At 38.7% G+C, this 24,745-nt stretch overlaps 1 protein-coding gene across 1 annotated transcript in view; it reads left to right on the plus strand.

The window, feature by feature from the left end:
• The first annotated feature begins 787 nt into the window (after positions 1-787).
• nphs1 (NPHS1 adhesion molecule, nephrin) overlaps positions 788-24,745 on the plus strand; it is a 170,866-nt gene continuing 146,908 nt past the window's right edge. Inside the window, exons 1-2 of the mRNA XM_036565266.1 lie at positions 788-1,003; positions 13,304-13,395. Coding sequence (XP_036421159.1) covers positions 13,332-13,395 — 64 coding nt within the window. The 5' untranslated portion in view covers positions 788-1,003; positions 13,304-13,331. The remainder of the gene's footprint in view (positions 1,004-13,303; positions 13,396-24,745) is intronic.

A 24,745-nucleotide genomic window follows, 5' to 3' on the forward strand; every position in this document is an offset into this window, starting at 1 on the left:
CTTATCCTTCTGGGTCGCAGTGGGGTGCTGGAACCTATCCCAGCTGTCATTGGGCGGAAGGCAGGATACACCCTGGACAGGTCGCCAGTCCATCGTAGGGCACTTGTGGGGTATAAGCTTCTATTTCTGTTGCTTTGCAGTGATGCTAATTATTAACATTTAAGCTTCCATTACTTGTTAGCCACCACAGCTTTGTAGAAATGCCAAATAATAGCATGTAAGTTTCCATTTCCACTTGTTAGCTAAATAAGCTTCACAGCAGTGCTAATCGGTGAGGTAATAGTGTCCATTACTTGTAGCATATAAGCTTTCAATACTTGTTAGCTACATTAGCTTAAAAGCAGTATTAATTGATGGGATACTAGCTTCCATTATTTGCCAGTTACAATAGATACATAGTGATGATAATTGGTGGGGTATAAGCTTTCATTACTTGTTAACTGTATTAGCTTCATAACGATGCCAATTGGTAGCATGTAAGGTTCCACTGCTTGGTAACTACCTTGGCTTTTTAGTGATGCTAATTGGTTGCATATAAGCTTCCTTTACTTGCTAGCTAGATCAGCCTCACAGCTCCAGTGTAAAACTGAAGATATAAACTTTGATACCAGCCTCAGATTCCAAACATGTCTTGTCTGACTGACTATATTTAGGCTTAGAGGAAAACCGTATAAACATCATTATTCACTAAACTCTTTAAAGGAGGAAAAGGTCATTGTGGAAAAGGAATTGTGAGAAGCTGCTGCATGGTGATAGAATGGTTTATCCATGTTTATTTAGCGTCAGCAGTTTTCTTGTAATTTCTCACTCCCTACACGTCCCTCCCTTGTTGCATTCCTCCTCCTTATCATTGTTGGACGTGTCAGGGAGCGACTGTAGGGGAGTCCCACTGGCATCGTCTCCATCTGAGGCTGAGAGCATGTTCTAAGCTTGCTTTCTCTACACCAGACGAGACAAAGAGCCGCTTCTGAGCTCCAGAGCCAGCGCCAACATCGCTCTACAGGTGAGCATGCAAATCCATCCTCCGCTTCGCTCAAAAGGACTCCGAAACCTCTTTTCCTTTTCCATTTCTTCCTCTTCTGTAGGAGATTGCATTTCTCTCTGTCTCTCTTCGTGCTCCCTGAAGACAGGTAAGAGTGAGGCGACGGGGAGTTGAAAGCAGGCCGCTCTCTCTCTGTCTCTCTCTCTCTCTCGCTTCTCTTTTTTCTCTCTCCGTCAATTCTGAGTTGACTCCTGCGACAGATGGAGCGAGGGGGGGAAGGAGCTAAAGTTGAAGTTGCCTCTGTGGAAGTCGCTGGCACAAGGGTGAATCTTCCAAGATTTGACGACACGGAAAAGAGCGAAAACACAAAAGCGTAGTAACTTTGCTCAATTCATGTCAAGGACAGTCTCAGTGGGTGTCTCAATTATCATCTGTTTTTTTTTTTTTTACTACCATTTCAGGAATGTAGTACAGATGCAAGTGTCAGTTCTAATTACTGTATGATTAGCCACGCAGTTGTTTTGCTGTGTACAAACAAATGTCATTAGCCTTTACAACTATGATTTTACACAGAGAGGTAGATACAATTATAAAATTATGAGTCTAGGTTGTCTGCACATATTATTTCATTAAAATGTTTAGTGTAGAAACCTTTCAATGCACTTTGTGATGAGCTTTTATTATTCCAGCAACACAATATCCAAAGTATTATTACATACTTCTATAACCTAAGTATAGCTTAACGTGTTCGCATTGAAGACCCTTTAGTAACCGTGGTTACTAAATAATAAGCCTTAGTATGTAATAAGCCTGGGATTTTAAGGGGTTAATAGACATTCAGGTAACATTTTTTATGTTTTATAGTCAGTCCTTAAGAAAATATTCAAAGTTAAATACAATTTCTGAATTTTATTGGAGAAGCCTGTTAATAAGCTGACTGTAATAAAAGCGGAATATCATACATTTACAGCAAATAAAAGATATAGATGGGATAAACAGAGCCTCTTAAAGCTGTTATCTTTCACTTTTGCATCACTTTTTCTTTTCATTTTAAGCATAGTTTGATTCAGTGGTCTTGATTTACTCCATGTTTGCACTAGATGTTCTGTGTTTATGTAGAATTGGCTGTAAAGCACTGGAAATGAATTGGCTGAATCAGACATTCGATTTATTCAAACAAACCTTTTATAATTAAAACAAAATAGTACAAAAATAATGACAATAAAGGCAATTTAACCCTTAAACAGGCATTATCATTTCTATCAAAGTATAGGCCTACTACATCCTTCAATTATTTGGTTGCTGTTCACTTGGTAGAACTGAATTGTTGGAACTAAAGGTTGTGGTAGGCCTATACTTTGATAAAAATGATTGAATCAATATAAAAAGTAGTATGTGTGATGTAAATGACCTAGGTAAACATGAACTGGGATGCCCTGTGGGAAAACACACTCAGCAAGCACTTTATCAGGAATACCTGTACACCTATACATTCATGCAATCATCTAATCAGCCAATCATGTGGCAGCACAGCATAAAATCATGCATATACAGGCCAGCAGCTTCATGTAATGTTCAGATCAACCAGGTCAGCGGAGAATGACCAGACTGGTTTGAGCTGACAGAAAGGCTACAGTAAACACTCTGTACAACTGTGGTGAGCAAAAGAGCATCTCAGAATGCACAACACATTGAACTTTGAGGTGGATGGGCTACAACAGCAGAAGATCAAGGCGGGTTCCACTTCTGTTAGTCAAGAACAGAAAGCTGTGGCTGCTATGGGCTCAGGCTCACCACAACTGGACAGCAGTAGACTGAAAAAAACATAGCCTTATCTGATGAATCTCAAATTCTGCTGAGGCACACAGATGGTATGGTCAGAATTTTGGCCCAACAGCATGAATCTTTGGATCCAATCTGTCTTGTGTCAACAGTCCAGGCTGGTGGAGGTGGTGTAATAGTGTAGGGAATGTTTTCTTGGCCCACTTTGGGCCTGTTAACACAAAACAATCATCGCTTAAATGCCACAGCCTATTTGAGTGTTGTTGCTGACCCTGGGCATTCCTACATGGCCATATTTTACCATCTTCTAATGGTTACGTCCAGCATGATAACGCACCACGTCACAAAATAAGTCATATCAAACTGGTTACATGTTCATGACAATGAGTTGAGTGTTGTTCAGTGGCCTTTAAAGTCACTGGATCTGAATCTAACAGAACATCTTTGGGATGTAGAACAACAAGAAATTCACAGCTTGAAAGTGATCCTAAAAAACTGCATGAACTGCATGATGTTATCATGTCAACATGGACCAACATCCTAAAGGAATGTTTCCAACATCTTGTGGAATCCATGCCATGAAGGATTGAGGCTGTTTTGAGAGCAAAAGAAGGCATGATCCACTATTAGTACAGTGCTCCTAATAAAGCGCTTGGTGAGTGTCTATGGTTATTCTGCCATAATGTGGTTAAAATAAAGAAATTGTATTTCTGGTATAATAATCAACTAGCTACTCATTAGACTACATGGGGGTACTGTTATCATGTCATCTACGCTGCTTTAATGTTGCACCACAAGGAATTGAAATATTATATAGCATTTGAGGCTTTTGACAAACATTTAGCAACTTTTTTTTTATGCTTAACAGTCAGTCACAAAGAAAATGTTTGAAGTTAAATACATTCTCTGAATAATATTGGAGCAGCCTGTTAACCATTTAAAACCTGCCGTGTCACTGGTGAGATGGAACACTATGCTATCTTCAAAGCAGCACTGCTTCTCAGTAGTATGAGGTAGAGAGATGTGTTTAAGCTAGACAAAAAGTGCTACAATGCATGCCCTAAATTTGTCGTTGTGGGTTATTTACATCCTACATAAAGCTACAGCATAAGTAAATGATGTAATTATATGTAATCTACATTCTGCATTTGATTGGCTTTGGTTATCGAGTCATAGCCAATCAGAGTATGTGATTTGGAGATTTGAAAGGCTTGGCTTGTCCATACACAGCGCTGGAGAGTGTGCATCGGCCAGTTGGAGTTTTTGTTGCAGAGAAAGTCATGGTGGGAGTGTCTTTGGGCAACTTTAAAAGAAAGGGAAGAGACAAGCAAGAAAATCAACCTAAAAACAGAAACAGAAAAAAAAACTAAAAACATGGCTAAGAGGACATTTTGTACATAGAAGGCTTTACAATTGCTGTTCCATCAGTGAATGACGCATAGTGTAGCAACTCCTCAGATCCTGAATTATGTTATTCAGAAGATGTGTGATTTTAGCATCATGACGCAGGTGATACAGACTGTGTCAAAAAAAAAAAAAAAAAAACTGACCCCTGTGTGAGGTTTGCAAAGTGCTCTTTTGTAACTGTGGCCAGAAATTTCATATATAATCATTGTTCCATTAAAATCAAAGGCTTTTGGGCAGCATTTTCCTTTCAATAAAAACTACAAAAAAACATTTAACTTGCTACTGAGGTTTTATGGATTTATTCACAAATATAGTATACAAATATATTTTGAATGAATTTTATTAGTTGTAGATCTTTAAAAAAAAATAAAAATAAGCACAAAAATGCAAAAGAGTGGAAAGGCAGAATTGTCTCAGTGTAGGCCTTACAGGTTTAACAAGCTACATAGTCCATTTACAGTGAATGTAAGGCATAGACCAGATAAACAGAACCTCTTTACAGCTGCTTTCGTTTACTTTTTAACAGATTGGTTCTTGTATCTGATCCAGCATTTCCCGCTGATATCGACCTGATATTGATACTGGGTACTGGATTGATGCCGTCTCTAGGTACAAAGCATCCTCTCTGATAATACATCTATCTTAATTCACTGGAATCACTGTATGTACCTTAACATAACTGTTGTCTCACACAAGCCTGGAATCAGTTTCCCAAACAAGTATTATGCCTAGTCCTATACTAGCATTCTGATTAGAAATACATCCCTGAAAGGAATATGGACTTGACTTGTCCAGGACTAGACATAATCCCTGTCCAAGAAACCAGTCTCTGCCATTTTTGCCTTTTTTTTGTTTTACTCACATAGTGAAAGGTGGTAATGCAAAATAGACTGTGAATAAAATAAAGGTAATTCAAGTCAATCGTTTTCCATTAACCGCTGGAAGAATCTCAACAACTGGATTTTAGAGCTGTACTTCATACAGTAGAGTAAAAAAAAAGGACACACTATGTACCGTATATAATTGAACTTGTAGGCCAACAGAGGGATTTGAGCGGTTCAGGAAAGGAGCAGGTAGTGGGGATGTACGTTCCAATCTGCATAGTCCAGGAGTGGCGAGGAGTAGAGGCTTCATTTTCTGGACATTGGTTGATTTCATGGGGGCTTTCACATCAAATAGGCCCGGGCCAGGGAGCACTGAGTCGTTTGACGATGTTATGAAAGAAGCCATTAAAATTCACCTGACGGGGTCACGCTCGGCCTCCTCTCTGCTGCCCCGGCAATCACGCGCAGCTACAGCCTCTCGCCGGCGAATCAAATTTCAAATCAAACTTTTTCCCCTTTTCTGAAAAGCTCGCGGAGAGAGACAAGGTCAGAAACTATTATGAAAGCAGAAATGCGCGATGGGTGTGTGTGTGGGTGTATGTGTGTGTGTGTGGGTGTATGTGTGTGTGTGTGTGTGCGAGGAGGCTCTGCGGTTGTCGCAGCATGTGCTGCCATCCTTGATAGTGCGCCGAAAGCATATTGACACAGCAGGCCTGGATCTAAACAGATTACAGTGCTGCGGAGCTTTATCTGCCAGGACTGATGTATATTCTGATAGTCGCGGACATATTTCAATTCTGAGTTTATGAAGAGAAGAACCATATATAAAAGTTGACTGAGGGTGTCTTAGTCTGCATTTTAAGCCATCCATCAGGCGCTGTCCACGGTGTGTTTTCAGGATTAATCCGGCAGGTTGTTTGCTCACTCTTTGTTTATCTCTGCAAGTCTTGGTGGTTTGTTCCAGCCGCTGCTTCTTTCGAGTCCAATCGAAACTCTTTCTTCTGCCCTTTCGTTCCCTGTCCAGACGAATCTTACAGTATAGCAAAACAACGAAGCCTGATGGAGACAGGCAAATGAAACAAAATGAGGGAGAAAAAACAAAAACAAAACAAAACAAAAAAAGTTAAAAATAGCAGCTAATTAATTTCCTTTGCTGTGCGGGTGGTGATATTTTTCCAGCAATTAAAGCGGCTGTTTGTCTCTGGGTCCTGAGGCGCTGGGAGGTCAGGCAAGCCTAAGCAGCGTCTCATTACAGTTGGACTGAAAAGCGCTGAGTCATTCGCCTCTTCAAACTACTGACAGACCCTGGACCTCTTCACATCTCTCAGAGCAGCAAAACACAACAAAATACATGTTTCTGAAAGCGCAGAGGAGTGTTGTTTTCCTCCAATGAGGGTGAAGGGCCAGCAACAAGCTGAGTGAAATGCATTTTCTCAACAAGTCCAGGAGCTCTGACTGTTAGCCTCATTTGAGATGTGTTAGGACAGGAAAGACCACTGGGTCTGGCTTCATATGGATGGTCCACCATAGATTAAATAGACACTGTTGCTGTCATGAGAAAACATCATCTCCAAAATGGTAAAATGATTTTGTTCGGTTTTATTATAGTGTTTGGTTAAGTGTTCGGATTAGGTTCAGTTTTTGGGTTGAGATTAAGATTAGGGCTAGAGAGAATGTAAGGGGTTAGTGTTTAGATTAGTCTCAGGTTTTGTGTTGAGATTAAGGTTAGGGTTAGTGCGATTGTGAGGGTTATGTTTAGATTTTGAGTTGAGGTTAAGGTTAAAGTTAGAGTGATTTTTCAGTTTAGTGTGAGGATTAGACTCAGGTTTTGGGCTGAGATTAACGTTAGGGTTAGAGTAATTGTGAGGTTAGGTTCAGGTTTTGAGTCAAGGTTAATATTAATGTTAGCATCATTGTGAGGGTTAGATTTAGATTTTGAGTTGAGGTTTAGGTTAGTCTTAGAAATATTGTGAGGGTTAGATTTAGATTTTGAGTTAAGATTAAGTTTAGGCTTAAAGGGACTGAGGATTAGGTTTAGATTTTCATTTGAGATTAAGGGTGGTCTTAAAGTGACTGAGGATTAGGTCTAGATTTTGAGTTGAGGTTCAGTTTAGGGTTGGAGTGACTGTAAGGAATAGGTTGAGATTTTGATTTGAGATTCAGGGTAGGTTCAAAGTGACTCTGAAGATTAGGTTTAGATTTGAGGTTCAGTTAAGGTTAGAGTGACTGTGAGGATTAGATTTAGATTTAGATTTCAGATTTGTGGTAGGTTTAAAGTGACTGAGGATTAGGTTTAGATTTTGATTTCAGATTAAGGGTGGGCTTCAAGTGACTGTGAGGATTATGTTTAGATTTTGAGCTGAGAATAAGTTTAGGGTTGGGAGTGATTGTGAGGGTTAGGTTTGGATTTTGAGTTGAGGTTAAGTTTAGGATTACAGTGATTGTGAGGGTTAGGTTTAGATTTTGAGCTGAGATTAATTTTAGAGTTGGATTGATTGTGAGGGTTAGGTTTGGATTTTGAGTTGAGATTAAGTTTAGGGTTACAGTGATTGTGAGGGTTAGGTTTGGATTTTGAGCTGAGATTAAGTTTAGGGTTGCAATGATTATAAGGGTTACATTTAGGTTTTTGTTGAGGTTAAAGTTACAATTAGAGTGACTAAAATGACTGAATCCTAAAGTGATTTTGCACAATTCTTTGATATTTTATTATGTTACAGTTAGAATTACAAACCAATTCTATGATACAGTCAAACATGCCATATGTTGTTGTTTTCAGAAGACCCTGGGTTAGTCAGATATGTAATTATTCAACATGCTAATCAAATTTTGATCTGTTTGTGAATTTTGCCATCAAAAGTTTCCTCAGCACCTCTGAATTTTTAACTATTTCAAGTACAAATACTATCATAACAGTTGTCAGTTTATATATCTTTTTAGAAGCTGGGAGGCTCCAGTACCTGAAAGTGCAAGGATTTTGATGATGGTTCATTCTGTGCCTTATTGCTGTGAAGAAATATATGAAATATGAAATGCATTGGACCCATTCTTACTTATTGGGACCTATAGCTGTCTCGGAGACACAAACAAACATACTACATAATTAAACAAAGTGTTTTTTATAAACATTATAAATAATAGTAGTGAAAAGAAGATGTGGATTGTTGGTGTAAACAAAGGATCCCATCATTTTTCTGAACGACTTGATGACTGTAGAGCTATTACTTGTTACATTTACTATACTGGTAAGTAAAGGTAAATTAAAATAAATAAATAAAAACACTCACTCAACGACACAAGGAGAACCAGCATGTGATGTTTATGGAAAATCAAAACAGACATATAATGACAGGATAAAAAGTGAGTTTTGGTATATTTATTTGTACTGGATTACTTGCTGATGTTTTCTGCACCTCAATGAACCTTCTGTGGTTAGCTAGTGAGGGTGAGTCTGGCTGATTGTTACTATATGTGTAGCATGTCTGTAAGTTAAAATATTTTTGGGTTATGAGGCCTAAAAGCAGATATATAATATTAGGTTACAGGGTGGGTTTGGGTCATTTTTTAGCTGGATTTTTTTGCTGATTATTTGCGATTGCAGGCTCAATAGCTAGAAAGAGCAAGTTCTGCTGATTGTGATATCATGTTTGTAAGTCAACCCACTGATGAGTTATGATGGCTAGAAGCATCCACGTAAACTGAGATGAGTTAATCGAAGTATTAGATGAATTCACTAGATTTTTTGTTGACTCTTCATGATGACTTTTGCTTTAAAATATAATATGAAATGTAATTGCACAATTATTTTATAGTTATGTAATGCATTACATTTAATTGTGATTTATATTCTTTTCTGAGTGGTTTGAGTGTGCACTTTAGAAATTACAAAAACATGGATATATGGACTGTTTACATAAACATAACTTGGTAACACTTTCTATGAATGTCACCTTTGTAAGCATCTATAAACACATTTATAACATGTTATGATGTATTCATAAGGCATTATAAACATGGTTATAAATATTTATAAAAAAGAATTTATAGCCATGTTTATTATACATTATGAGTTGTTAATATAATGCATTATAAATAGTGTTAATAATTTGTTGTGTCAGTGCCAAAGAAGTCAGCTCCAGCTTGGAGAGTGCAAAGTAAAGACAAATACCAAGCTAACGGTGGTGCACATTGACTTTCCCACATTGGGTAAAACACTGATGGCAGCACTAGTTTAAACTCTGACATTTGAAGCCTGTAATGTGCTTTATTATGTATGTTTTAGTGTTTCAGTAAATCCTTCAGTAAATACTTCAACTTGAAGCTTCACTCTTAACACTGGAGGAGGCTTTAGTACAGTACGCTTCACTTTACTTAGAGTGGACAAACACGACTTATGAGCTCTTATAATTTGTTATGATCAGTACTTATAATGTATTATGTTAACAATTCATAATGCATAATAAATATTTATAGTTATGTTTATAATGTCTTATGCATGCATTATAACATGTTATGAATGTGTTTATAGATGCTTACAAAGGCGACATTCATAGAAAGTGTTACCCTATAACTTCTTTTTTTGATTTGTTTTATCAAATAATCACTTACAAACACAAATATGGCATAGATTGAAGGTTGAGCTTCTGCACAGAATTTCATGACGTTTATGAGACCATGGGTTAAATCCAAGGTCCAGGAGTGTCTACAGTGGACCATAAAATAAAGTTTTACTGAACTTTGAGCTGGCACAGTTGGGTATTAGAGAGGGATCGAGAAAGAGAGACAGAAACAGAAAGAAAGATAAGAAGAGAAAAAGGCTGCACAGTGTGTGAGCAGGGGCTGTGTAGAATTTTGAAGGCTCTCCATCCCTCCGCGCTCGGAAAGGATGAAATTGCAGTAGCTGCATTCAGAGCCCGGCACCTGGGACAGTTTTCAGGCATAGAGAATAATTGACTGTGAGCTAATTCTTATCAAAGCCCGTTGAAGTGCAACTAATGGACGGAGGGAGATGCCTCAAAGAGCCAGTGCTTTCTCTTCCTTTTGTTTATTTAGTTGGGAGAATGTTTGGTTTTTAATTAAGTAAATCACTATTATTTGTTCCACGGCGCTTGGTAATGCGAAGTGATTGCAACCTGACCTGAAACCCTGCACGTTATTGGCTTGGAGAGAAGGGAGAGAGAGTGAGGAGGGGGTGAGCGAAGGAGTGTGAAGCACCTTGTAATGGCCGTGATCCTCCAGAGAGGGCCTGACACGCACGGCTAGATACGGTCCCCGGGCTCTGCTGAAAACGCTCACTCGGTTCACTCTCATTACCTCAACTTATTCAGAGAAGTTCCTCTACATTTATTATCCAGAGGTGAAAAATGAGGGACAGGCCAATGGAGTGTACAAAACTTGCAAACATCCACACCCTTAAGGCTGCACAAGGGACCCTGTGCTATGTGATACTGGGATACTGGCTTTTGCAATAGTAATATTGCAGAGGGTTAGAATATGCAAATGTCCTGTGAGCATCCTAATATACGGAAGCCTTAAACAACCATGGATTTATGTATTTTATTTACTCCGTTTTGTTGTGATTAATACTTAATTAATGAGTTAGTGAGCTTTTTCTGTCATTATTGCAACATGTAAATATTGTTTTCCTGAAATGCAGAATGTTTTTATTGTGATCTTAACCCTGTAGGTTCACAAACTCGCCCACACATTGATCTCAGTGTTTCTATATATGTTTGTCTATCTTTGCGATTATGCAGTGCAGAAATATGGTTCAAACAATTCCTGAATCTGTAGCGTCACCCTTTCCATTCCATCTTATCACCAGATCGTACGTATGACTCACATCTGGAGTTATAAGCCTATGAAGAGGGGTTGAGAAACATATCATCTGCCTCTCAATGTGTGTAATAGGTGTGTCTGTCTACATTTTGTGTCAAGTCAAAGTTTATTTATATAGGGCTTTTTACCATAGCCATTGTGACAAAGCAGCTTTAAAGAAAAATCCTGGTCTAAAGCCCCCATGAGTGTCACCAATGGCAGTGGCAGGAAAAACTCCTTAAGAAGAAGAGGAAAAAACCTTGAGAGGAACCAAGACTCAAAAGGGGAACGCATCCTCCTCTGGTCAACACTGGATAGCAAACAATAACAGCAGAGAATGAGATTTGACCATCAGTATAAGATATGGAAAAAGGGAAAAGCAAGAGAAGAAATGTCTATGATTAAAAAATGCAGCAGTTTCAACAGGAGGGTCAGTTCATGCTGGTGAAGTTTGCACAGTGTTATACAGCAGGAAGCTCCATGGTGGTCAAACTGGTCCAGAAGGATGGCGAGCAGTAGGCACCCGATCAGAGCAGATGAAGTAACAGCATCAGGCCACACAGGATGGGCAGCTGTTTAGCTCAACAAAGAAACACACAGGCAGTTAGTTCTGTTCAGAGAGACTGATGACAGTATATAGTGTTAAAATAGTGCAGCAGAGACTCCGGCAGGCCAAGCTATGTGAAACTGACCAATGGATACTGAAATTTTGATATGAAACAAGGGTATCATGCTATACGCAAGTGCCTTTGAAAGCAAATTTAAGACGATATTGAGGAATCAAGATAGAAAAATCAAGACTCCGGGGGGAAAAAGATATTAAGTTTTCAACATAATGAATCTGAGATCTGGCAAAATTGGCTCTTGCATGTGATAGAAAGCAAATCACGTTGATAACAGTTAATTGTATTGACCCATTTCTTAAAAGTATTAGTGTTGAAAGAACATAATTATGCCAAGCATTAAATCAGCCGAGGTCGATCAAGTCAAATAAAAGACAATGAAATGTGTTTTTCCAAGTCTTATGGGATTTATACTCGCTATCACAAGACGCATACCCTAATAAATTAGGTCTGTTGCACTTAAAACAATATATATCTGACATGGCTTAACTTTAGGGGAGCTTTGAAATGATATCATGCATTCAAATGAGATCTTTAAGTTGAATGAATGTATTGAAATTTGGCTCCATTTATTTGCATGGGTGGGGGGGGGCATCTTCCTCTTGTTTTACTTACTATCTTTGCATTGTTTATCCTGGGTGTATGCTTCCATTATACATTTTGGTTACATGCATATATTATCTATTGTTGAGTTCCAAATTGACTGGACACTATAGTGACTACTATTAAACGTACTCTAGTAAGATAGGTTAGTTAACATAAGTTAAATCAATACTAGTAAACCCAGTTCAATGAACTTGAGCTGAGCTGAGCTGGAAATGTGATAGCAGGTTAAGTTTAACCAATTTCACCCCTTAACGACCCAGGCTTGTTACATACAAAGTCTTATTATTCAGTAGCTACAGGGACTTCAGTACAAACTAATGGAGCTATTATTCGGCTGTAGAAGAGTGTAATAACACTTGTGGCCTGTAAGGTTTCAAACACGGTCAGACGCTCGCAGATGTAACTTACAAAAAGGGCTTTACTGGTAGAAACAGAGTTCAAAGTCGTAATCGATAACCAGGCAGAGTTCAGATCCAGAAGGCACACGAAAGATACAAAGATCAGCCAAGGCAAAAATCCAAAAAGGGTAAAGCAGTAGCGTGGTTGTTACAGGCAAGTGGTCATAATCCAAAATCAGAGACAATGCAACCAAATCCAAAGGGCAGAGCAAAAAGGGCAGAGATGAGAAAACGATAAGCAAAGGTCATACACGAAATACACAACAATGAATAAACGCTCAGTAGATCGCAAACTGGATACAATACTTCGCAACTTTACTAAGCTAAAGCCCGGGCTTATATACTATACTGAGTATATCATATGACACATAACGCAGGTGAATCACATCAATACTCTGGAGAGCTAGAGCGCTGATAGGAGCGCGGTGTCACGTGAGACATCATGTGACTTCCCATAGGATCCTGGGATATTGAGTCCGAATCTACAAGGGGTTTCAGAGGCTGTGTGACATGGCCCACTGTATACACACACACACACACATATATATATTACTGTGGTTGGAAGAAAACCTTGTATCGCCATTTTTGTCATTTTTCAGTTTTTGACATTATTTGAAAATTCCTGTTGCCCTTTACATTGTGTGTAAATTTCATGAAGAATGGACCAAAAGAAACGGCCAAAATGACTTAGGAAAATGTCTGGTTCCATTGACTTACATTAAAAGTAAAGTAGTTTTTTTCCTTTTCCTGTGAAGTTACCATTTTGGAGATACAAGGTTTTATGTACAACATCTTTGAAATGTGTGCTGCTGCGTCTCATTCTTTGTCTATGTGTGTGTGTGTGTGTGTGTGTGTGTGTGTGTGCAGGACAGTTGCTTTTCTGTGATTGGAATAAATGGCCATGATGTCAGCATTGATCCTTCATGCTTTTATCCTCCTGCTCTTCACTCAATTACACGGTAAGGACATGCGGGCATTTCTATGGAACAAACCAGTTGTTCATGAACTCATGCTGCTGTGCTCAGGTGTTGTGTAGGAGGTTCTGGGTAGTATTCTGTTGAGTAGGACACTCTTCTTCTGGTAGAAAACACTTCAATCAACTAAGCTTCTTGGAAATTGGCTTCTATTTGTACTGTTCAGAAGTAACATGTGTACATATAAGACTCAGCAATTATGTGTGGAAGAAGCATTAAAGACACAATGAGTACTTTCTTTGTTGCAGTAACCTTAGAAAAACATAGATGGTTATATGTCCTATATGTTTTTTTGTTTTTTTTTATATATCCATGAGGAATCTTCTCATGTATATTTGTAGCTCAAGAGCCCTTGAGGATGTTCGCCATTGAGTCTATTGTCACTGTTGTACATTAATGCAATTTGTTCCAAGTAATTTTAGGCTGTTTCCTTCGGTCCAAATATTAATACAACGTAAAGGGCAACTTATGTTTTAAATGCAAATGTAATGTTAAAAAAATAAAGAAAAGAAAGAACAAATCTAATGTTTCCAGGAACATGGAATATAAACGCTGACCACTTGTACGTATGCGATCTTTCATAGATCAGTGAGCAATAAAAGGTCAAGCTTATTGGTGTTTAATGTTAGGATACGTGAAAATAAATGAGTAGACTTTAGAACTGCATATAAATAATTACATAAATCAACATGTTGTGAAGTTATTATAGATGTTGTTATCTACACTTTCCCTAACACTTTATTAGGCATACATCTACCTTGTACTGACACTCATTGGTCACTTTGAGGACCACCTGCCTTATAGGTGTACAATTACAGACTATTGCACACGTTTCTGCAAAATTTGTCAAAGTGTGATTCTTGTTGTCACATATGGACATATACATGCCCAGCATCTGACTAGAAAATGCATAAAATATCAATGTCTGTTTTGTTTGAAATATGAATTTTCATGTTTATCTTTCATTTTTGAATGGTACTATTTGGAATAGGTATGAAATGCTATTAGGAACAAAACATTCAGAGAGTAGGACTGGGGAAATTTGTTTGAGGCAATTATTTAGATTGTTGTTTAATATTACAGTAATTTATTGGCAGTTATGCCTGTTTATTTACAGTAATTTTACTGTATTATTAAACTACAATACTTTACTGCATTTCTACAAACAGTTGGTTACTACATGCTATTAAAAATGTGTACCGTAAAGTGTAATAGTCAGTACTCTTTTTTTTAAAATGAAAGGTTAAATGCATGTAAATAGACCATACATATACTGTAATTTAACACTGTAATGTATCACCTTTAATTCACAGATATTCACATTTATTTTAATGGTTGTTACTGTTGTTATTATTATGGTAGAATACTCAGTGTCAGAATTATGAGTTAAGCTAGTGAAACTGTTGAATTACAGTAAAAGCCAGTATTTGTAGGAAATGAAATTACTGTAAATTTACAGAATTTTACCATCATACTTCTAGCATTAGGTTCTGTCTGGCCTCAATTTTTTATCTATCTAGCTAGTTTCTGGTTGCAAGGACTTAAATGTTCATGCAAATTGCTGCATAGTTAACAGAGTGGTCAGGTTATGTTTCATAACAGCTTAGAACTGTATATCAATCACTATGAACTGAACATCATGTTACAACAGTTACATGCCTGTCATTAAGACTACAAAGCTTGCAGTAACTAAATATCTTTGTAACACTTTATTTGGACAGTCCCATGTAGGTGGTTTGTAGATGCTCAGTATTTCTTTAAGTAACATTCAAATAAATATCTATTCAGTGTAACTGAACTTAAAGTTGAGTGAGTGTGAGAGATTCTAGTAAATGTAAACTTAATCCTAAACCTAACACTAACCCTAACCTCAAGACAAAACCCACTCCTACTCCTATAACCCTAACCATAATGTTGTTGATAATCAACTGAACATTACCAGAAAGTTTGTTAATGATATACGTATCTGTAGATCATCTGTAAGGGACCATGCAAATAAAGTTTGACCAAAATCTTTTAATTATGACAGAATGAACCAGTAAACTATTATGATTGGAATTGCAAAATATCTAAAATGCATTCAGACATATCTTTGGAGTGGGAATAACATGTCCAAAAATGAGAATAAATTGTAGATGACAAATAAAAGGAAATCAACAAAAACCAATAAAATGACACAGAATGCTGGGGGAGCTTCACTGCCGTCAGAGACAGCTGTTCAAAACTGCACAAATTAGCGCCCACTTTCCCAACATGCTCTGCAAATAACAGTTAATTACTGTAAAATGCAACATTTTAACCTCCTTGGCAAGAAGTTCGACCTGTTTCTCCAAGAATACATTACTTTTTACAGCAGCTTGCTACACTTAAAGGGGAACTCCACTGATTTTGCAAAATTACTTAATCATTTGACAGTTTAGATGCAAACTAAATCATTCAGAGTGGTTCGGTGGGAAACGTGCCTTTCTAGAGAAATTTACAGAGTCAGAATTGTTCACCATTGTAGCAGGAACCAGATGTCTGAAGCATTTAACGGCTCTAAACACTACATCCCGTTAAGTTATTACACAGAATGGTTATAAATGTGTTCCTTGATACCTGAGACGTTGTTTTGTGATAGTTTTGTTATAAAGTTTTGACATATTTTTGTATAATTTTTTTACTCCAGGATTAGTTCTGTGTTTCCTCTCAAAACCGGATTCTCAGCTGAGATCACTGCGCGCAAGCTAACATGCATTTGTTGTTACTAGCCTGTAGCTACAGTGGTTCAACATGGCTAATGCCAGCAGAAGCTTTGGTTTACAGCTGATTTTGTGTCAACAACAAACTGCTCACCAGTTTATGAGGTAGGACAGTGAGGTAGACAGTTTTGTGGCCTACTTTAGACAGTCTGTAAGCTAACGGCTAACAGTGATATATGCATGGTGGCTAACAACGACTAATTTATTGCACTCACAAAGGTTTCTTACCCTGAATCCAGTTTCTGTGGTGGAAAATACAACAGAGGGAATAGCAGTTTTCTTTAGCAGCCGATATTTAAAAAAATGTCGCTCTGCATTTTTTCACCAGTCTTGATTCGTCTTCATCGGTTTGTAGAGTTATGCGACTTTGGTATTTGTGTGTAGCTTCAAAACAATTAGCCACAACTACAGTAGCCAAAACTGGTGCAACTGGTGCAACAGTGCAGTTCACTACCATTATGAACAATTAACCAGCAAGGTGCGACTGTGATTTATCGCAACTTCTTTGATGAATATCCCATAAGCTCTGAGTTTTGCTGACACCGTGTGATGCACTGCCGCCAACCCAAACAACACAAAAGGCGGGCAGCGTGGATTGGTACATGCAGGGCGTTGTAAGGAAAAAATAGCACCCAAAGAAAACCTAACACTGTTTGACTTATAAAAACTTATAAGACACATGTAAGTTCACTGGTCATTTTGGATAGCAGATAAAATTGTGATATTTGTAGTGTGGAGATACGGACGTCTGGTTACTAGTACTACAATGGTGAACAATTTTTCTCAGTAAATTTCCCCGGAAAGGCACATTTCACACCAAACCACTCTGAATGATTTTGTTTACATATAAACCATTAAATGATTAAGTAATTTAGCAAAATCGGTGGAGTTCCCCTTTAAGGAGTAGACTACTGCAGCGTTTTCACTGCAAATTTGCAGCAATACTTTACCATGCATGTGTGCATGAATATATCTGCAGCTGAATCGCAGCTATACGTCACCTACTTGCTTAGGAAATGATTGGTTTCCTGTCGCTCCCTTGCCAGCTAATGTAAATGCGGAACAACTGCACACAAGCAAGGCTGTACTAGAAGGGAGGCATTTATAACAAAGTGTAAACTAAGTGAACTGTGCTAGCGAGTCTGTAAAAGTTTCCAGAAATTTGGATACCGTTGAACTGCTGGCTTTTCCATGCTGTCTTTTCAACAGCTTCGTTTCACTACAACAGTGGTGAATATTAGGCACAAAGTGGGATTGAATAGAACGAATAAGTCAGAGCTGTTTACAGCTTGATTGACCGCTTGTTTACTTGCGTGTAGCTTTCCTGAACACAGTATGTGTGTTGAGTTTGAGACCTGCTCGCTGCAGAGTGAACCCACAACGCCTGCCGTGTCTTTTTCTCTTGAGGCTGGCCAGGCTGTACGCTCATTCTTGCACTCTATTCACCTTCCTCCACATGGTTTTACCTCACAATCTTACCGCCAGCTATGCACTGCTATGCGCCTGCAATCAGCTCTAGAACAATCAGCCATTGAAGTTTGAAGGCCACACAAGAGGCGCAAAGCAGGTTGCCATTGTGCTGCCAGGCTACAGCAAACAACATAATTAGATTTGTCAGGTATGGACTTTGGTACCTGCAAAGAAAGAATACTTTGATAGCTGTTTGCACAGGTTTCTGCATTTCTAACTGACCAAAAAGGAGCAATGCCTACTTGTATGTATCCTATAGGCCCACGTAGCATGTAGGCTAGGCTAGCTGATGGCAAACCAGCAGAATTCTCTGATAAAAAAAGAAGATTAAGGCCATAGAAATAGATTATCGGCCTCATTTCTGGGAAATTAATTGTCAATTCTCGACAACAATAAATCTGATGAGAGTGCCAGGCTGCATTGCTAATAGACCCAGCTCTATTTTTGAACCGACAAAACGCCACACAAATGATGCTCGCAAATAATCCAAATTTTACAAGATGCTCAGTAGTATTTAGGCTATGCAAATTGGGCAGGCGATGTGAGACATGTAAGGGTGAATAATCACTCAAAGATATAAGACAGCAGAAAGTATATGACAGATGTGACAGATCAATCAATATTTCAACCTCGGTGTCTGACACAAATCCCGGGTAGAGATCTGCTAATCATGCTAATAAGCATGTTACACCCACATAGCCTTTTCTAACATATGCTAATACGCACTTGAAGGCTGTTGAGGTGAGAACGGAGAGGAACATTTCTCCGAAGGAACAAGGGTTATGCACAGCCGCTTTAGGCACATCTGATCCACATGTATGGAGTTAATTTTTGCAGTGTTATGACAGGCCTATTTGTTGTGACTCTAACACATTTCCATGTGTTTGTAGTGCGGAATCAAAGTGCCGCTTTGTTGCCTTTGCTGTGCAAGATGAAGAGCGTAGCTGTTCGCTAATTTTGGCCGATCAGTTGTTAGGGACTGAGGCTTTGGCAACTCTTGATTTAACGCTGCAGTGAGTAGTGAGAAAAATAGAACCTTTTTTATGATAATGTGCATGTCAGTCTTTTCTCAGCGAAGTTAATTTTAATTAGGTAGCTCCGTGTTTAAACATGCAGTTGCAGGTTATGAGTAACGGCGCTTCAGGAAGACCACACTGCAGGCAATAACACAAATTAGGCTTCTAATCTACCTGTGGGGTGCAGATCCTGTCACTTAAGACAACTGTTGGCCGAAGAGATTGCATATGCTGAGCAAGAAAGAAAATGTAGATAGCAGCTCTGGCTGCGGAAAATGCTCGTTTGGACATATTTGACGTAAAATGCATAAATTATGACGTTTAAAGAAACAAACAGAAGACTACTTCTCACTTTAAGCACAATAACACCTAAAATGGACTTGCTAATTTGTTTATTCCCAGTTTGGTAGATAATAGGATGTCAAACAGTGCCAGAAACCATGTAAACAAGTGACTTGTTGTAAGTTGAGGCAAGTGTATGAAAATTTAGGTGTGCAGGTAGTTAATAATTGGCATTCATAGACTTCCACCAGCTACATTAGCATCACATTTCCAGTGCAAAACTAAAAAAAATACCAAGACTTGGGATACCAAATATGTCTTGGCTGGTCAACTGCAGCACTGTGCAAAAGTCAGAGACCATCTTATATTTTGGTCAAAACAAACGTGAAGTATAAGTTATTCATTTTTCAAGATATTTCTGAAGAGATTAGAAGAAATATAGACAAACATTTAGAAAATAAAGAAGCAGTTGGTGATTTCAGAACAATGGCCTAGCCACTCCAGAGTCCAGAACATCATGTAATGTGTTAGGGATTACTTGGATTGTGAGAAGCAGAAAACTCTACCAACTTCTAAGACTGAACTTTGGAGGTGGGGAAAAGTATTCCTGCAGATTTCTTTCATTTAATGACCGTTTTGACTACACAAACATTTTCTAAACCACTTATCCTTCTGGGTCATGGGGGGCACTGGGGCCTATCCCAGCGGTTATTGGGTCGGAAGGCAGGACACTCTGGACAGGCTGCCAGTCCATCACAGGGCAGACAGACAGACTTATACATGTATGCTTTAGCATGTCCAATTGGCCTGACTACATAACTTTGGAGCGTGGAAGGAAAGCCGGAGCACCCGGAGTAAACCCACACAGACAGGGAGAACATGCACTCCACACAGAATGACCCTGGTCGCCCGAGCCGGGGAGCCGAACACAGGCCCTTGTTGCTGTGAGGCGACAGCGCTACCCACTGTGCCACCATGCCACTTTTTCTGACTGCAAATAAAATAAAATAAATGCAGTTTCTGACTTTTGCATGGCACTGTACATTTGGGATGAAGTCAAAATTGAGTAAATTAGAATGTTTTTGCAGAGCTATCACTTTAAAATAGCAACATTGCCAGTAACCACATGATGATGGAAGCATATATGTTGAAACACTCTCAGCCTCTGACTACAGAATCATTCTCCGTGAAGTTAATCAGTGGCCTTCATTGAGTCCTTTAGCAGCCAAACAATGGTGATTATTAAGATTTGAGGTGATGCGTGTTTGGACCTCAATAGGGAGAGGATAATGAGATGTCGTACATTGTATTGGGGCGATACTCCTCTGTCCTGGACCCGCAGTTGCGTGGCGCCTGTTCGCAGATTGAAAGTCAGATTCCTCCGCACGACTTAATCCCATGCCATTATCTTGTTCAAATAAGACGTCAAAGCGACGCGTGGGGATTGGGAATCAGAGCTGGGCCGAGTGTTTGACATGTCTTTCCTCTCCTATCTCGCTCTCTCAGGCAGCCAAGGGGAAAGAGTGGTGGGGTTGCGGTGGGCCGCCACATTTAAATGTGCCACGCTGATTATCTCACGGCCGTGTTTACGTATTCATTTATGTAAACATTATGCTAATGTGTTTTCCGGCTTGTCGCTTGTGTCCGATTGTGCCCTTCAAGTTTTGACGTGAGGTGACTGATGCAGCCTTGATGTGAAAGGCGCCGGCGCACTCTTGAGCGCAGCCGAGCATGCCCGAGCGCACCCCGGTTTGTTATTGGCTTAAAGGAGGTCGAGGGCTTGAAAAAGTTTCTCTAATATGAGGGGCTCCCGGGAGCCGCTTTCAACTTTTTACGTGTCCCTAAATGCTCAGGCCTGCTGTGTACACCACAATCATATTTACACTAAATCATAATCTTTCAGGCCGTGTTTTTTTAAGCCGTAGTGCCGAGAGTAACATCAGATCAAAGGAAACTGAGAAAAGTCAAACTTTCTAGTACACAATTCACATTTGCACAGTGGCCTCCTGCAGCTCCTGAATAATAAGCATGGAAAAGAACAGAAGGTTTCTAAGGTTTTCTTAGAAAGTTTTCTTTGTTTTTCCGGGGGTCAATCACCAAAAGAAGTAACTGGCTATTACAGTCTTCAGCAATCTCTTCTCTACATTCTTAAAACAGATGTGCTAAAAAACAACACGTTATTTTTTAACACAAGCAGTGTGCTCACTCCATTAACACAGGCAGTGTGTTCAAATTTGTAGCATAAAGATGTGTTCTGATTACACAGTCTGCGTAAGTTCTTTGCATTGTGGTCTTTTGGCCTAAATGCTTCAAAACAATCTCAAGAAACAGACTAAATGTGTGAATATGATTATTAAAAATGTTATAATTCTTTATGAATTATAGTTCATTATGCCTCTTCTATTTGAAAAGCTGAAAAGAACAAAACAAAGGATGTGTTCACACAGCAGGTAAAAGTTGCCCAAATCTGATTTTCTCACCAAATCCATTTTTTTGGCTGTTCACAGTATCTATTAAATGTGACCTGTATGTGACATCGGTCTGAATAGATCAGCTTCTAATCTGACTCGCATATGCAAAAGAAAAGTGGCTCAACCAGAGGTAAACAGTCAACAATGCCACCAAACGCCAGTCGCTTCTGAAGTGTTCAGTTTTATCTTTGCCAGCATCACAGGAGCCATCATGAAGCTTCATTGACTGACAGCTGGTCTCATCACCCAGAATGTATTCGAGCTTGCTGTAAAAAGGGCATGGTCACTTATTTGGTTCGTACCCTCAGATTCTTTAAACTTTGCTTTCAGACTTTTACCTGTTCTTTGAAGCTGCAGCCTTGTTCTCTTGCGGCCGCGTTCAGCCATTTCTTTCTAAATCTCTTTGAACATGGAGCAGTTTGGATAGATCTCCACTAATGTTTTACAGAAACATTACCCCAAATGTTTATGAGTCTCAGCAACACGAAATTATGACAAATGTTGAGTTGGATTGACGTAAAAGTTGCATGAATTCCGAGTACCATTGCTGCATATCGGATACGTATCGGATTTCAGTACCACTTACGAAAGCGTCTCAAATCGGAATTGAAAATGTCAGATTCAGTGTGTTTTTGCTGTTTACACTGACAAACAGACACATCTGTGTCACATATGAACAAAAAGATCGGGTTTGGGTCACATTTACCTGCTGTGTGAACAAAGCCAAAAAAGTTTAAATTTTTATTAGGTGAGGGAGTGAAAACTAACATGAGCCTTAAATGTCATCTTTTCGATCCATTTGTAACATTAGCCCAGGTTTGGTGCTTTTATTCAGCATTGAGGTACAACACCTTTCTTTTAAAAATAAAATGCAATTTGAAAATGTTCTGAAATACTATCCTGGTTTGCTGTTGTGAGACTGTATATGACAAACTGCAAATGAAATTGAAACTCTATCTAGTTTGTGGCTCATCTACACAATCTTTCAAAGCCTTTTTTCACTAACTTTTACTAGTAAATTTGCTACAAAATTACATTACCCATATATTATGGCATCTAAATTCTAGCTACATTAGTTGACACAGAGAAATAGCACCTAGCTAAGGTTAGCTAGTTAGTGTACGGCTTCTAGGCTAGATGACATTATCTATGCTTCATGACATCAAGAACTACATTTATCCTTAGTCGAGCCCCTTAAATGGTCAGGGCCCACCGGTGGCCCAAAGTTACTAACAATTTCAAAATGGTGCCTCGCTAACGTTAACTAACAAGCACTTTGGTTTTTAGCATGACATGTTTAACTGACATCTTCACACACTCTTGTGATTGTTTGTGATTGTTTCCAACAAAACAGCCATTTTCCCACTGGCTTCAACTAGCTCTCTAGTGTGATTTAAAATAAGAGAGCCTTGATCTTTGTCAAAATTGTGTAGCCAGATAGTCTTTTTTTTTTTTTCTGGTGTTACTAACAATAGCTAACTCAGTTATGAGACTATAAGCTATTGATTAAAAGCTAAATTGGCTTTTTAGCTAGACGAGCTTACCTTAGATTAAAGTCACATTGTAGATAAATATTAACCTTCTTTTCTCAGTGCACAGCAAACGTTGATAAAGTAATGATAATACAAACTGTTTTAGATAAAAATGTATTTAAAAATGTTTAGAGTGTAGATATAGCCCCACTGAGGATGCTGACCATCTAAAGTTTACTGTCACTGTTGCAACAAAACCTCTAATCTGCAAAATAATAACTACACAGGAGAAGGAAAAAAAAATAATGTATGTTACCAACCTGATGCCTGGGCTTTTATTAAACTATTAATCTTAAGGCTGACTGTTCTGTAAGAATATGCAGTAATTCCTTTAGGTTTAACAAATGCACCATACATTATAACTGTTATTGTTATTATTTAGTATTATGAAACTTTGTTATTATGTAAGTATGGGATGGAGGAACATGTATGTTGGCTCTCCTGGGTTTAAGTGGTCAGTATAATGAAATTTTATGTCAAGTAATTTTGGATCATTTCTGTTGGTTTGTTCACACATTGTATAAGGCATCGAATCATTTATGTTGGAAATGTTTACATAATGTAAAGGAGAGCCCCAGTCAATATGATTACCATATGTTCAAGATTTTTGTATTAATAGTAAAGATATGCCACAGAACAAGCATTTACTGGTGTTCTGTGCAAGAAATGTATATAGTAGTGCTATTAAATAGAGGATGAATGCTCCAAAAATTCTGAGCTGCTGCTCATGACTATGTGGACATGTTAGAACACACAGTGATTGACAGTGGTTTCTCCCTGGCAACGTAAACAACCCAGCTTCACTGGCAGTGGTGAGCAACACCACCAGTCCATTTGGTTTAGCCCTACATGTTTGAGCCTCCCCCGCAGAAAAATAGATCATTTTGCTCTTCTCCACTGATCTTTGAATGGTGAGTGAAAAGTGCAAAACATAGAACCAGCTGGTCATTTCTAATTACATTTTGCAGCTAATATTCAAGAACTCAGGCTTTATTCTCATGACAGGTGCATTGCTGACATATTGTGTCCATATTTGAACACTTAGCTTTAACATTATATCTGAAACCTATAGCTGGCTAACTAACTACTGGACCTGAAACTGAGGTCATACAAGCTCCTGTTATGAGTCGGCACGGTAATATTTGCAGACACTGCGGAGAAATTTCTCATATGCCTTATTCCACGTCATGCCTGTAGGGTACAATTGAGGGGAAACACTGTGAGCAGTGATGTTGGGGGGCTAGGTAAAGTAACACAAAGCTAATGTATCATTTATTCCTACAGTTAAGATGGACTGCTAGCTATCGCACTTTCGTAAATGAGGTTAATGGCTTAAAGTAGCATCCTGAAACAGGTGGCTAATGCCAGTGGGAAGCAGCAGCTACCTACACTACAAACAACAGTGTAATAAACCTTCATTAGCACTGTTAACAAATTTAGAAGAACTTAAATAACCTTGTTGCTCAGAGTTTTGGCGGGGGCTGGGAGCAGTGAGAGAGCAGTCACTGTGTGAGAGAGATAAATTAAATAGCTGATGTATCCATGTTGCTAACTTGGATTGGTGTTTTGGCAGATCTGACATCACCTGCGCCAAATTTAGTCCCACTTAACACAATTCGAACTGAGGAAAATGGCAGTAATTTCAAAAATCTATCCACAGAAAAGACCAACAGCATCCTTTCACTGCCAGTTCATTGCAGAAACATCAGATAATAGTTAGAAGAAAATCATGAAAATGAGTAGATAGAGGCTTTGAGAGGGTTTGATACAAACGCAACGGTATAGAAGCTTCTTCAGCTTTGCTCTCAAATGGCAGACAATTT

This window comes from Colossoma macropomum, unplaced genomic scaffold, assembly GCF_904425465.1.
Source record: "Colossoma macropomum unplaced genomic scaffold, Colossoma_macropomum, whole genome shotgun sequence".
NCBI lineage: Eukaryota > Metazoa > Chordata > Actinopteri > Characiformes > Serrasalmidae > Colossoma > Colossoma macropomum.